The following is a 14,152-nucleotide window of genomic DNA, read 5'->3' on the forward strand; positions in this document are numbered from 1 at the left end:
GCTTTAAGGACCCACCCTCCTTTAACACATGTATTTCCAGTGTATTACATTAGTATGGAATGTCTGCTTGTACCCTTTTCAGTGTTAATTTTTTTCAATTACATTTCTCAGTGTATGTGTCTATGTACAGGTGCATATATGCCACAGTTTACATGTTGAAATCTGGTTCTTTCATCCCATCATGTGGGACCTGGGGATCAAACTCAGGTCATCAAGCTTGGCAGCAAGTGTCTGAGAGTGCCATCTCCTGCTAATTTCAATGACTCTAGGATGTTCAGTAGAGCTGTAAAGTTCCAACACCCGTGTTCAAGTGTACACGGTTATTCCTTTAACACCCTTGATGGCAGTTTGCATTGGTCTGGGAATGTTAGAGATCCAGAGTGCAGTTGTTTTGTTTCCTGTAGTTTAGACTAGTTCTCCTTTCGGACAGAGGGCTCTTCCATGACACAGGCATTCCAGAGTAGCCAGACTGCTTGTTCTCAGTTGCCTTTCACTGTGGGTCTTTCAAACCCCAAGGGGCAATGTAAATGAGCAGTTTGCCCCCAAGGCATCCCGCCAGGCCCATGGTGTTCATTTGTCCCCTTAGTGTTGATGAATGGGATCATGTGGTTAAGAGTGATGTCCAAATTTCTCTACTGTAGAAACTTTCCCTTCACTTCATCTGTAGGGTGATGTGTCTAGGCTATATGGCCTGTCCCAACCTGTTCTAAGGTGGCACTCCCTCACCTTCCTCTTCTATGCTGCCTTTTGCCTTCGCAGCATGCTGCAGTCACCAAAACACTAGTTCTTTTTTATTCGCTCACCTCTCCAATACCCCTAGAATCATTTCAGGATTGCAGCTTTGGTGGACTAGGTTCAAGCTTTCTTTTTCATCTTTTTTAATTGAGCTTTTAAAATTTCATACATTTCCCATTCAAATCCAGACCCCCTCCCCCATCTATGCCTCTCCCTATCCCCCCACTGAACCCTATGCACTCTACCATACAAGCCAAGTCTTATTCCCTGATAGTCTCAGAAGTGTGACTAAAGAAGTTAACTTTAATATTTTTTCCTGTGTAATCGTATTATTTTATATGTATGAGTGTACTGCCTGCATGTGTGCAAGTACACCGTGTTGTGCAACGCCCATGGAGGTCAGAAGAGGGTGTCAGGTCCCCTGGAACTAGAGTTAGTCTTTAGCTGCCAAGTGGGTGCTAAGACTCGAACCTGCATCCACTGAACAGCAGCCAGTGCTCTTTGCTGAGCCATCTCTCCAGCACATATTACTTTTTATATCTTTAGGCTCATTTGTTAACTGCATATATTTAACATTAGGGTACTTTTAAATTTATTATTCAAATAAAAACTTTTTTCAAGAGAATAAAAAGACAATCTGCAGACTAGAAAAATTACAAATGATGTACCTGATAACTTATCTGTATAGAGAATTCTTAAAGTCAACAAAAAAGCCAGGTGAAGTGGTACACACCTGTAATCCTGACACTTGGGAAGTAGAGGTAAGATGATCAGGCCTGGCCTACATAGTAGATCGAGACTCATCTGGGCTGAATGAGCTGCTACCCAGTGCCTGACTCCAGGCCTCACCAGATATACAGGGTTGGAGATGTTCTGCTTCCCAGTTACCGTCAAGTTAAAGCTACATCTGCTGAACTTCTTGTCAATATTTGTCTACCAACTTGAAAATCATTTGGTGTTGTTCAACAGTGTGGGAGATGAACATGTTTAAATTTTTTTTTGTTCTAAATAAAGTGGCTGTTGGTTAGCACTTTTCTATTTTCCTGTAAGAACTCTTCTCCAAGAACCCCCCCTTTAATAAACAATTATATGCTGTACATATAAAACAAGGAAACAAGTGTTTAAAAGAAACATGAAAGTATGTTGTATATTACTGATGTTTCTTTTACTTTTGGTTTTCCTGCATGAGTAAAAATACTAGAAAATATAAAAATATTTCATAACTATTCAGAAAACTCTCATGCAAGAGGAAGTCATGTTTGAGTTGGGAGGCTCAGTTACTAACTGATTAACAAGTCTATGTTGACCCAGTTCTGTAACTACTGGGTTCAAATTATGAATACTCAGTGACAAGATGCTTGTGTCCTTACTCATCCTCCCCTCCCTGCTGGTGAGACAAAATGGACAGTCACTGGAAGAAAGAAAGACTAGAATCTCAGTCACATTATCTACCAATGGCTGCTAACTACTGGCAGAGTAAAGGGTGAAGATCACCTCCATGATAAAACTGCTGGCCAGCTGAGACTCCCACACATACTAGGAGCTCCTGAGATCAGTCCCACTATGTTTTCGTTGCAATTTAGCTTTCCACAGCCTTCTCACATTTTAAGCAACCCTAGCTTTCCCCTTAGTCTGTCCCTTATAAATCCACTTCCAGCATCACCAGCCAGTATTTTCTGAGTTCCAAGAGTGGTAAAAGAGGGGTAAAGAACACACCTTGTATATGAGCACATAAGCAGGAACTTATGTTACAAGACCAAGGGAGAGCACCACATTTAATTCAGCACCATGTCTAGAGCTGATAATGACAGAGCTCACACACATACACACACACACAATTTTTAGCTGGGAATGGTGGAGCACACATCCCCAGGACTCCCAGGAAGTCAGGAAGCTTGAGTTTGAAGCCAGCTTGGACTACCAGCATAAGACTCTCTCAAAACCCAAAAAACAAAAACAGCAATTAAAAAAAAAATTAATTGTGGGGACTGGAAAGATGGCTCAGCAGTTAAAAGCACTGGCTGCTCTTGCAGAAGACTTGGTTTTAAATCCTAGCACTCACAAAGCAGTTAATGCCCACTTCTGACCTTCTCAGGCGTTGCACGACATGGGTGCACTTACATATATGTAGGCCATACACTCAATACACATAAAATAAAAATATTTTAAAAATACACTAATTTTGGTGGATTATCCATCTCAGTGGTAGAGCACTTGTGCCTCCCATGCATTCAATACTCACTACTGGGGTGGAGGGGGAGATATATACAGTATACATATTTACTTTGCTGGGTTTAATGATACACAACTATAATACCAGCACTTGAGAAATGGAGGCAGGATTAGGAGTTCAAGGCTAAACTGGGTTACATGAAACTCTGTCTTAAAAGAATTTCTTTTTTTTTAATTTTTTTTTATTTTATGTGTATGCATGTAGGTAAGTGCACCCATGTTGTGCAATGCCCGTGGAGGTCAGAAGAGGCTGTCGGATCCCCTGGAACTGGAGTTATGGACAGTTGTCAGCTGCCATGTGGGTGCTAGGATTCAAACTCGGGTCTTCTGCAAGAACAACCAGTGTTAACTGCTGAGTCATCTTGCCAACCCCTATTTTTTCATTTTTTTCATAAACTAAAGAATACTTTCATAAGTTAAAAATAGTGAGTTTCAGAGTCCCACAGAAGTACATGGAAACCATCAATACCTTAAAGTCCCTTCCCATTGGTTAGAACAGGACTAGGGTAGAGTTCAGTGGTGACCATAAGCTTAGCATGAGTAAGCCCTGGGTTCATCAGAAGCACATTAAACAAAATGGCAAGCTACATGAAAGCTACCCACAGAGAAGCAGAAAGAGGCACATCAACCATATCTACAGAACTGGTGAAACGCATGGTCCATTCATACTGTGGAATACTATTAGAAGCTATGTAAAAGTGAAAAATCGTTATAAAGCAGAATTGTAGTACAATTTCATCTCTTTTCAAAGCAGGTTTTAAAAAAAATTTATTAATCTATTTTGTGCATGTTTGGGTACATGTGCCACAGCGTGGTTGTAAAAGTCAGAGGACAACTTTCAGGAATTGTTTTCTCTCTCTACCATACCATATGGGTACTGGGGTATCAAGCTCAGGTCATCAGGGTTGGTGGCAAGTACCTTTACCTGTTGAGCTGTCTTGTCGGCCAGTGCTTTAAGAAAACAATCTGCAAGGTCATATAACAAAGCATCAGCAAGTTATTCCTAATTGGTAGGAAAGCATGGAGGGGAAATGGTTCAGACATGTCAGGGATGGAACAAAGTAAATATTACACACAAACTGGCCACCAGCTTATCCATTTGGGATGGTTCCAACTGTTAAAAAGTCTCTGCTACAAGCACCCTTCTAGTAGTCTAGAGGCCTATTTTTCTGTGGCTGGAGGATCACCAGTAGGACCAGGTCATGACCTCTTGCATGGAACAGGCTGTCACTGTGCCATGAGCCAAATGCACCAGGGATCCTGCTGCTGCTCCTAGGGAAGCCCTGCCCCTTATTGACCCATGTAAGGACAGAAACAAACTCCTGGGTTGACATGTAGCTGGTATGCTTGGGGTTCTTTGTGTTCTGAATCTCCCAAAGATGTCTACTGGACAAGCTTTCTATACCCATGGTTCAACCCTCCTTTTGCAGTGTCCCCATATTCCCACAAATGGACTCTTATAGATGGGGCTGTCCAAGGCTAGAGTCTTCGGTGGCTGTCCAGAATTCTAGATACCAAACCTTTTAAACTGCTTCCAATGTCAGCAGTGTGAGCTTCTATCTCCCCCTAAGGGTTTTCCATGCATTTCTGTTCCCAGACCACTGACCCTCTCTCCAGGGGATTCATTTCCAGGATGTCTCCAAAGCACTCTACCATCCCAGCCAAACATGCCCCAGGTTGCCTCATAGGCTTCCTGAGCAAGGCTACCACTCCTCAAGATACTGAACACTGCTTGGTACTGAAAGAACAAATCTTCCACACTACAGGACAACTGCCAGGCTTCTTAAGGGCAGAGTCAATCTGATCAAACCCAAGTTCCTGGTCCAGTTCCTATGGCTGAAGTCCTAAAGATCCCACCTGGCCAGCATATGGACTACACTTGTCTCCCTGCTGCCTAAAGCTGGGACAAATGGACAGGACTGAACTACAAACCTTGGGCAAATGCTACCAATGGTGTAATGAAATTTGCTGCTCCTCTAACCCCAAAGTCCTCTCTTCTCCCAGGTTCCTACAGAGCATTAATAAACACTGGAACTTGGGCAAAGAGCTAAAACCACAACTGCAAATTTACTATGTAGATTAGAACTAAAGGGACACTCCAGTGACATCTGACCCATTAGCACAAACATCACATTAACAGGCCAGTGTGATGAGCTGGTAGGGTCAAGAGGGGAGTATGAACAGCAGCTGCAGCCACCTCAAAAGCTCAAGCTCACTGATGCTGAGCTGGGAACAGATGCAACCCTATTTCCTATCTACTACTTGGCTTCATGTTAAAGGAAAAATCTACATAGGTACAGCATTTTATTACCCAGCTCCACCTCAAGCTTTTAGAATAAAAGCTTGTGCTAGGAAAATTCCAGAATAATAGCATTTCTCCTAGCAGTGACTGTTTGACACAACACAATTTCAACTTGAGCAGAATGAACTGCATTCTATGTGGCTGATGGTTATCATCCAGGCAACAGGCCATTCTGCTATACATCCACACCCCAACTCAAACCCAGCTTCCACCCTCAGCTCCTACCATTGGTGTCCCTGGCCTGTATCTACGGATGCAAGCAGCAGCTCAGTAACTTCAGGTGCACCATCAGCCAAGGCACTGCTCTTCTATCCAAGTTTAATGTGTTTGGAATCTCAGTCCCTCTTTATACATGGTTAAAGAAAACCTCCCAGCACTCTTTGCAAAGCAAAGGCAGGCCAGGCCATCTCTGTGAGTTCCAGACCAGCCTGGTCTACACAGCTAGTTCCAGGCCAGCTGGGGCTAAGGGGAGACCCTGTATTAAAAAGACCAAAAAAAAACAGAAACAAAATGAAAACCACCCACAAAGTCTACAATACTTTAAAATTGGCCCTGGTACAAAATGAAATTGCTTCTTAAATACCCTTCCCAGTCTTATCAACTTATCTGTAGAAATACGCTTTTCCTCAGTGACTTGCTTTTGATAAGCTATTACTAGGTATGCAATATGAAGCCATCAATTCAAGACTCCCCATACCAGATTTTTTTTTCAAATGGGAGAACTTTTTCCCACCTGTACCTCCACAAACACAAGATGATTTCCGCTATTCAGCTGACCAAGTTCTCCAAACTAGGATTTATTCACTACTCCTATAGCAAATACTAGAGATGACTCAGAAAATTCAGGCAAAGTAGAAGCAATATATTTTCAACAATGAGTTCTTCCAATAAATTACTGTCACTCCATGTTAAACATGTTAAGTAGCTTCCATGTTTAACTGTTACAAGGAATTAGAACGTAAGGTACTTGCATTCTACACCAGGTTACAAAGACATACCTCGTATTAATTCAAGAGATCTAAGGGTTTCCATTCATCCCAGTGGGAAAAACTTCATTTGAATGCAGCATAGCATATACAGCAAATTGAATGATGTCTATCTACTGATGCCCATGCACACAGCACATCTTACTTTTACCCATTCCATTTTGTTGTGAAGTGATCCTTTCTAGGCCTTTGGAGAAAACCATTTGAAGGTATGTATCCATCCTCTAAAAACTTTGGTAAGACAGACTAGCCTGGTACTCACAGAATGGCTTACGGTTACAACTCCTAAAGAGTTCTGTCAGGATCATACTCTTTGAACAAGACACACATTTTAATACATGAGACCCCTAATAAAGTAAAGGCCCCATCTGATAGTTCCACATCAGTGAAGCCCACCCTATTCTCTGTAGCAGTATTTCTACCCTGTCCATTTCCTTTTTTGGACTGCCTACAAATATTCTCTGGAAAAGAATCATCAGATGCTATAGCACTGACCATCAAAACACCCCTAAAGAATGGGAGCACTACAAAGTGCCTATAAGCAGGGACCGTCTTCCTAGAGAACCAACATCACACACCGAACATTGAAAAAATGTAGTATTCACATTTCAGAAAATTCCCTCAAGCAGTAATCAGCTCTTAAGTTTCACCCAACTTAAAGATCTATGCTAAAAATAAAAACCCACAAACCTTCAATGCCTGATGTGTGCATGATCTTTAAGTCTTAAATAAGCTCTTCTCCAAATCAAATTATCTAGCAAAATAGATGGGAGTAGGGCTGTTGCTAGCTTAGCTGAATATTTACACCTCTCAACCAAATAGGACATTTGATCATGTAGTGGAGGTAGGCAGAAGGAGAACATTACCTAACAGACCTCGGGTTAAGACAAGGTTTTTTTTTTTTTTTTTTTTTTTTTTTTTTTTTTTTTAAAAAATAAGCAAGGTCTCCCTGTAGCCCCAGCTGTCCTGGAACTATGTAGACCAGGCTGGCCTTGAACTCAGAGATCCACCTGCCTCTGCCTCCCAAGTGCTGGGATGACAGGCATGCGCCACCACGCCCGGCGAGACAAGGCATTTCAACTACTATGGCACAGACTTTCCTTATTTTAGTGCTCTTAAAATGCTTATAAACAAGGGATGATTCACTTGTTTAGATATTTGAAATACAACTTTATTCTGATTCTAAACGAAAGGAATGGGAATGACAGTAACAAACAAGATTTCACCACTGAGTATTGTGATGTGACTGTAGCAGTCTTATCTTTGAAATTCAGGAAGGAAACAACTGTGTTCCAAACAGCTAAGTATGCAAGTCCAAAAAAATGAAGGTATGTTTTTTTAACTGCCACATTCACTCCAAAGCCCATTCATCTCCTTCAGCATCCCAAAGATGAAGCACACGTTCTGCTTAGCTAGATAAGGTGGCACACACGCTGCACCGCTGACATCACAGGACAGTTGCCTATAAAACTAGACTTCTGACGCAGGGCTCCAGCTTCACTTTCTCACAGGTCGTCATCCTCATCCGGGAGGGCAGTCGTCTGAGCAACCTGAGGCAAGAAATGGAAATCAGCACTCCAGATCAAAACCACCATGACCAGGCCAACTCTAAGAAGGACAAGTACCTCTAAATCATGCTCATACTGTGCTGCCAAAGCTGGGTCCATGACCACCTCTGGTGGGGCAAGAGCAGGCATGGCAACAAACTCCAAGTTAGGGTCTCCAATGAGCTTTCTGGCAAGCCAGAGGAAAGGCTTTTCAAAGTTGTAGTTACTTTTGGCAGAAATGTCATAGTACTGTAAGGAAAATATATTTTTAAAATTCTGTTAGTGTAATTACCATTCTGAACACACCCCAAGTTTGAAGGCTTTAAATCCACATATAAAACACATTGTATCTTACTTCAAATCTCTGAGAACCACAATTAAATCAACATACCTGAAGATTCTTCTTTCGGTGGAAGACAATAGATTTTGCCTTCACTTTCCTGTCCTTAATATCCACTTTGTTGCCACACAACACAATGGGGATGTTTTCACAGACACGTACCAGATCTCTATGCCAGTTAGGCACATTCTTATAAGTAACTCTTGATGTTACGTCAAACATTATAATGGCACACTGGGCTAAAAAAAAGGACAAATGAGGATTTAATTATTATCTTAGTCCTTATTCTGGGTCATCTGTTATCAACCCAAACTAAAGATCTTTCCCAACACTAAAAATGTTAAATTGAAATACATGGCATTGATTCTTAATTCTTCTTAGTAAAGTTTCAAAGATGAGTTCAGACCAACTTATATCAAATTATCTTCTTTTCAAGATAGCTTCCATTACTACTGCCCCCATCCTTCACATATGTCAAAAGTAGGTCAGCATTGTGGAGGACCCAAATCTTTTACAGTTAGAATCCAGAAACACATTCTGCCCCCTGGGAATATATTCTTAATTGGCTGCAAAGACCAGGGAATATTGTGCCCAAGAGATGGTCAAGATATAGTTAATAAGGCTGCAACATGTACAACACAATCCAGTTTTTTGGTTAAGAAGCTTTAGGGAGTAGACTGTCTTATGTCTTTATGTACACGCTGAAAGCCAACAAACACCATCTAAGAATTTCTAGTAACTTTTTCCACCAGGGCAGTTATGGCTCCAATAATACTTTCTTTATTCATCTTTTTGCCTGATAGTAACAATTGGCATTACTTTCCCTCACAATTTCTGAATCACTTTTAATAAAGTTCAATTACTACTGAGCTGGTTTTACACACCGGTGAGCTAAGAGAACATAACTCCTGGGTATTAAGGTCTGGTCAAGCGCTCAGCATCTTTTTAAGTCATGGGAATATTCATGGATAAACACGGGAACATATATGTGAACACAAGTCTTTAAATAGGAGAAGGGCTCCAACAGCTCCTCTGCTGCGTACTAAGTTGTAAAAAGCCAGTTTGCCCAAAACCATGCCTAGCATGACACAGCATGTGATCCAATGACGCGAACTTGAACATAATCATGTCTTCTCTGAACAACCGAGATCACCTCCCTGGAGGAGTCCAACCTCTCGTTTGTGTCCTTTTTTTTTTTAAAAAAAAAAAATAACCTGGCTATGTCCGCATCCCAGGGCACGTGTCTCGGGGCCAGGCCGACTTCCGCAGCGCCTACCTTGGATGTAGTAGCCATCGCGCAGGCCCCCGAACTTCTCCTGGCCGGCGGTGTCCCACACGTTGAACTTGATGGGCCCCCGGTTGGTGTGGAACACGAGTGGGTGCACCTCAACGCCCAGGGTGGCTGCGGGGACAGGGCGGGCGCGTTAGCGACCGGAGTTGGCGCCCTACCCCCGACGCGCGGCCGCCGCACCTACCTACATACTTCTTCTCGAACTCCCCCGTTAAGTGGCGCTTCACGAACGTCGTCTTCCCGGTGCCGCCGTCGCCCACCAGGACGAGCTGCGGGGACACGCGTGTGAGGGCCGCTCCCGCCTCCGCCCGCCCCGCCGGCCTCCCTCCGCCCGCCCGCCCTGCGCACCTTGAACTGGACCTGCGGCTCTCCCTGCGCGGCCATCGCGGCGATCCTGCGGGAGAGAGCGGCTGCGGCACGTGCGCCCCACAAAGGCCGTGGCCGGGAAGCGCGCGCGGGAAGGCGGGGACGCGGCGGCCGGGCGCGGCGGCCAGAGCGTGATGAGGACGTGGGGGAAGGGAGGGCGTCGGAAGGCGGCTGCCCCGGCCCGCTCCCTCCTCATGGCCGCAAGCCTGCGCCCGCCCGGGGACCCCCCGAGTACCGCTCGCACCCGGCCCGACCCGCCCAGCCCCGCCGCTACCTTCCAGAAGCGTCTCTGCGCCGGTCCGACTGAGGCTGGAAAGATGGCGGAAGCGCGATTCAAATGCCGGAGACGCAGCCGACGCCGGCGCGCGGGGGGCGGGGTCTCGGGGGGCGGAGCAACGGCGACGCGCCCAACCTCGCGGCCCGCGCGCGCGCACGCACGTACGCATGGCCGGCCAGACTCGTGAAGGCCGTCTCCGCCAGTCTGCGTGCACAAGGCGGAGGATCGTTGGGCCGGTCAAGTTGGGGGGGGGAGCGGGAACGCGCACGCACGCACGCTGAGCAGCGCGGCCTTGGTTGCCGGCTCCGAGCGCGGGCTCCCGCGCGCATGCGCCTACTGCGGGCGGCGCGCCCTGCTTTCGCGTGTCACGCGGGCGGCGGCCTTGCTGGGGCCTAGTGGGCGGGAAAGGCGGGTTTGGTTCCCAGTCTCTTGCCGCTCCTCTCCAGTTGCTGCCTGGCTGCGGATTCCGCGTGCAGTCCACAGACAGGCACGATATCCCTGGTGGGCGCGGCGGTCACGTGGCCCGCGCCTGCAGAATGAATGGAGTGAATGCATGAGGGCGCTCGTGCCCGCGGTCCGGCCTGCGTTAGCTTGCCAAGCGGCCATGCGCGCGGGGATGGACGCCGCCTGACCCGTCACGGGTGGGTGCTAACCCGGGTGGGGTCTCGTGGGACGGACCGGTGACTAAGCGGGCCCTAGATGCAGTCCCGGCTCCGCGGATGGGGCGGGATGCGATGGACTGCGAGTTCTGCCCAGCCGGTGTAGATCACCAGCTTCTCAGAAGATACTCCATTGGGGCTCCCCACTAAGTGACCAGGGAGGGAGGCGCCCAGACTTAGGAACACTACCGGCCGTCTACTGGGAATGCAAGTGACGCACTTTGGGTTGCTAGTCCCACTCCCCCAGGACCCGCTGGGAAACGCCCAGCAGTCAGATACGGCCCTGGGAGAGGGGAAAATGTATCTCTTGATGACCCTAGCGTGTGGACCTGCTGTCTGCAGCATTTGGTGCTATGCAGTTTAATAAACGTGAAGGAGCCTCCGCAGGCCTGTCATCCCAGCTGCTGGGGAAGAGGAGTGCAGGTGTCAAGGCCTGCCTGGCCAACTTAATCGTAGACTGCTTGTTTAGCAATGTGCAAGGCCTCGTTTGAATTCCAAGTGCCAATAAGCTAATAAATAGATGTCACTCATTTCAATATGGTTAGAGCCCCAAAGATAATGTTGGGGAAAGCAATGAGTTAAACACGTGATAATGATTGCACCTGCCCAACAGTATTACATAGAGTCTGTGTGTAGTGTCAGTTTTGTTTATAAACATGAAATTATATTAATTTTTGAATGTGTATGTAATCTTTTAAAATTGGCTACGAGGATCTACAGTGTAGTTTCAATATAGGGTAGGAAGGAATGTGATCAAACAGGGAGGGGTTAGGAGAAAACTACTAGCTAAGTTCCAGTTATTGTTTTAGGAAGGTAGATGAAGCAAAAACAGCCATATGTGCTGGGTGGTGAGAACACCAGTGACCCTCCACCATGAAGTGACCCGGAAGTAACCTCAGTGCTACCTGCTCTAGCACCCAGCCTGCTAAATGGCACTCCAGGTGGCTAGTTTCCATTACTTAGAATTTCCAAAGATGGTTGCCATAGGAAGCACAGAGGAACACAGGGAAACACACTAAAGGGGGCCTTGTCAGCTCTATCCTGGCTCCTGACTGACCATGGCTTTGCAATCTACAGAGATACCTATCTCTGCCACATAACATGAATTTCGAACCTAGGCTTAACCTACCATGTAAAATTTTGCAGCTGCTTAGCTTGTGTGAGGCTCTGGGTCACTCCTCAGCACTGGGAAAATTGAAGCTGTAGTAATTTATACAGCCTTAGAACATGTTGCAGAAATTGTACAAGGGATTGGAGCATACCCTTCTGTGATGGCTAGGCTTGTTGACTTGATAGGATTTAGGGTCACTTAGGAAACAAACCTCTGGGCATATCTATTGTGGCACTTCCAGAAAGGTTTAATTTTTAAAAAAATATTTTATTATTTTTATTTTATGTGTATGAGTGTATTGCCTGCGTGTATGAGTGCACCCATGTTGTGCAATACAGCAGAGGTCAGAAGAGGGCTTTAATTTCCCCTGGAACTGGAGTTAAGGATGGTTTGTAGCCACCATGTGGGTGCTGGGAATTGAACCCGGGTCCTCTGCAAGAGCAGTCAGTGTTCTTAACCGCTGAGCCATCTCTCCAGCCCCAAGAGTTAATTCTTAATTAAAGGTTTAATGGGTAGTTCCATTCATCCCATGAGTTGCGGGGAACCTGGACTGAATAAAAGAGAGAAAGTGAACTGAGCACCAGCATTCATCTCTGCTTCCTGAGTGGATGCAATGTGACCAGCTGCCTGCTCCTGTTTCCAGGACTTCCCCACCATGGTGGACTGTAACATCAGACTGTGAGCCAGAACAAACCCCTCCTTCCTTAAGTTGCTTTTGTCAGATGTTTTGTCACAGCAATGAGAAAAGTAGTGCACTTCTGATTCTCCAAATGCTAATGTTACTTCTGTTCTGGCTGAGGTATCCCCTGTAGGCTCATGTGTTGGAACACCCCACCCCCAAACAATGGTGCTGTTTTGGAAGGCTGTGGAACCCCTTGGGGCTTGGAACCTAGCAGAAGTAGGTGACTGGGGGTCAGCCTTGCAGATCATATTTTCTGGTGCCTGGTCAGCTACAGTGTGAAGTCACTGCAAGCTCCCACCACCATGGACTGAGCCCCAGTGCTGTGCCATGCCACCACAGTATTTGAGCATTTGTTCACAGTGATGAGAAAAGAAAATAATATGCTCCCAAGGTACACATATTGGTTGTCAACTTGATTGGATCTGAAGTTAAGAGACCAACTTTTGTGTGGGTCCGTCAGGGTGTTTCTAGGAAGGATTAACTGAGAAGGGAAGACCCTCCCACAGGGTGGACATCATCTTCCCGTGATGGCCCAGATATGAAGAGGTCTGAGGGAAAATCGGCTACTTGCCTGCCTTTTCTTGCTGGTGAGTGCCTTTAAACCACTGCTGCTGTAGCTGACATCAGACTACAGTTTCTTCAGCTTCCATCATGGACCAAGGACAATCCTTCAGCCTTCAGCACCAACTGGTACTGATAAGACATCAACCTCATGGACTGAGCAGCTACCAGGTTCTTATCCTCTCTAGTGTGAGACAGTCATTGTTGGACCACCCAGCCCACATTGTGTAAGTCATTTGAGTGCATCCCCTCTTAGTGTATGTGTGTGTGTGTGTGTGTGTGTGTGTGTGTGTGTGTGTATGTGTATGTAGATCAGAGGACAACATGTGGGTCCTGAGGATTGAACTCAGGGAGTCAAGGTGGTAGGTGCCTTTATCCACTAAGCCATCTCACAGGCTCCTAATACAGTATACACATGCATCCATCCATCCTTCCATATATGTATATATACAGAAATGAGATTTTTCAGGAATCATGACTATGTCCTTCAAAGTGTTTGAGAGTATGTAGCACACAGTGCCCTTGGTTTGTATTTTTTAAAACCAAGGACATTTGGCTACACAACCTCTGTACATTGACTAACACCAGGAGATTAACACTGTTGTTATTTTGTTATCCAGTCTGCAAAACTTAATTACTGTTGTGTCACTAATGCCATTTAACTCATCTGGGACCCATCCCGGAGTTACATGTTACTTTAGTTGTCTCTTTCAATTTGGACAGTTCCCTGAGACTTTAAAAAACAGTTGGGAGGGGGACAAGGTGGCGCACGCCTTTAATCCCAGCACTTGGGAGGCAGAGGCAGGCAGATCTCTGTCAGTTCAAGGCCAGCCTGGTCTACATAGTAAGTTCCAGGACAGCTGGGGCTACAGGGAGACCCTGTCTCAAAAAGACCAAAAAAAAAAAGAAACAAAATATTTTAGTTATTATTTTTATTTTATGAGTGTATGGCCTGCATGTGTGTAAGTGCACCCATGTCCTACAGTGCCAGCAGAGGTTAGAAATGGTGTCAGATTTCCTGGAACTGGAGTTACGGAAGGTTGTTAGCTGCCATGTGGGTGCT

At 45.7% G+C, this 14,152-nt stretch overlaps 1 protein-coding gene across 1 annotated transcript; it reads right to left on the reverse strand.

Annotated features, from left to right (window-relative positions):
• Nucleotides 1–7,404: 7,404 nt before the first annotated feature.
• On the reverse strand, nucleotides 7,405–10,215 carry Ran (RAN, member RAS oncogene family). Its single transcript, XM_008853766.2, has 7 exons — nucleotides 10,074–10,215; nucleotides 9,782–9,827; nucleotides 9,618–9,702; nucleotides 9,419–9,544; nucleotides 8,194–8,381; nucleotides 7,881–8,051; nucleotides 7,405–7,805 (listed from the first exon to the last, which is right to left on the reverse strand). The coding sequence occupies exons 2-7, from the start codon at nucleotides 9,815–9,817 to the stop codon at nucleotides 7,761–7,763; spliced, it is 651 nt and encodes a 216-aa protein (XP_008851988.1). The 5' UTR covers nucleotides 9,818–9,827; nucleotides 10,074–10,215; the 3' UTR covers nucleotides 7,405–7,760.
• Between the last annotated feature and the right edge of the window lie 3,937 nt (nucleotides 10,216–14,152).

Source organism: Nannospalax galili, unplaced genomic scaffold (genome assembly GCF_000622305.1).
Source record: "Nannospalax galili isolate Female #2095 unplaced genomic scaffold, S.galili_v1.0 scaffold566, whole genome shotgun sequence".
NCBI lineage: Eukaryota > Metazoa > Chordata > Mammalia > Rodentia > Spalacidae > Nannospalax > Nannospalax galili.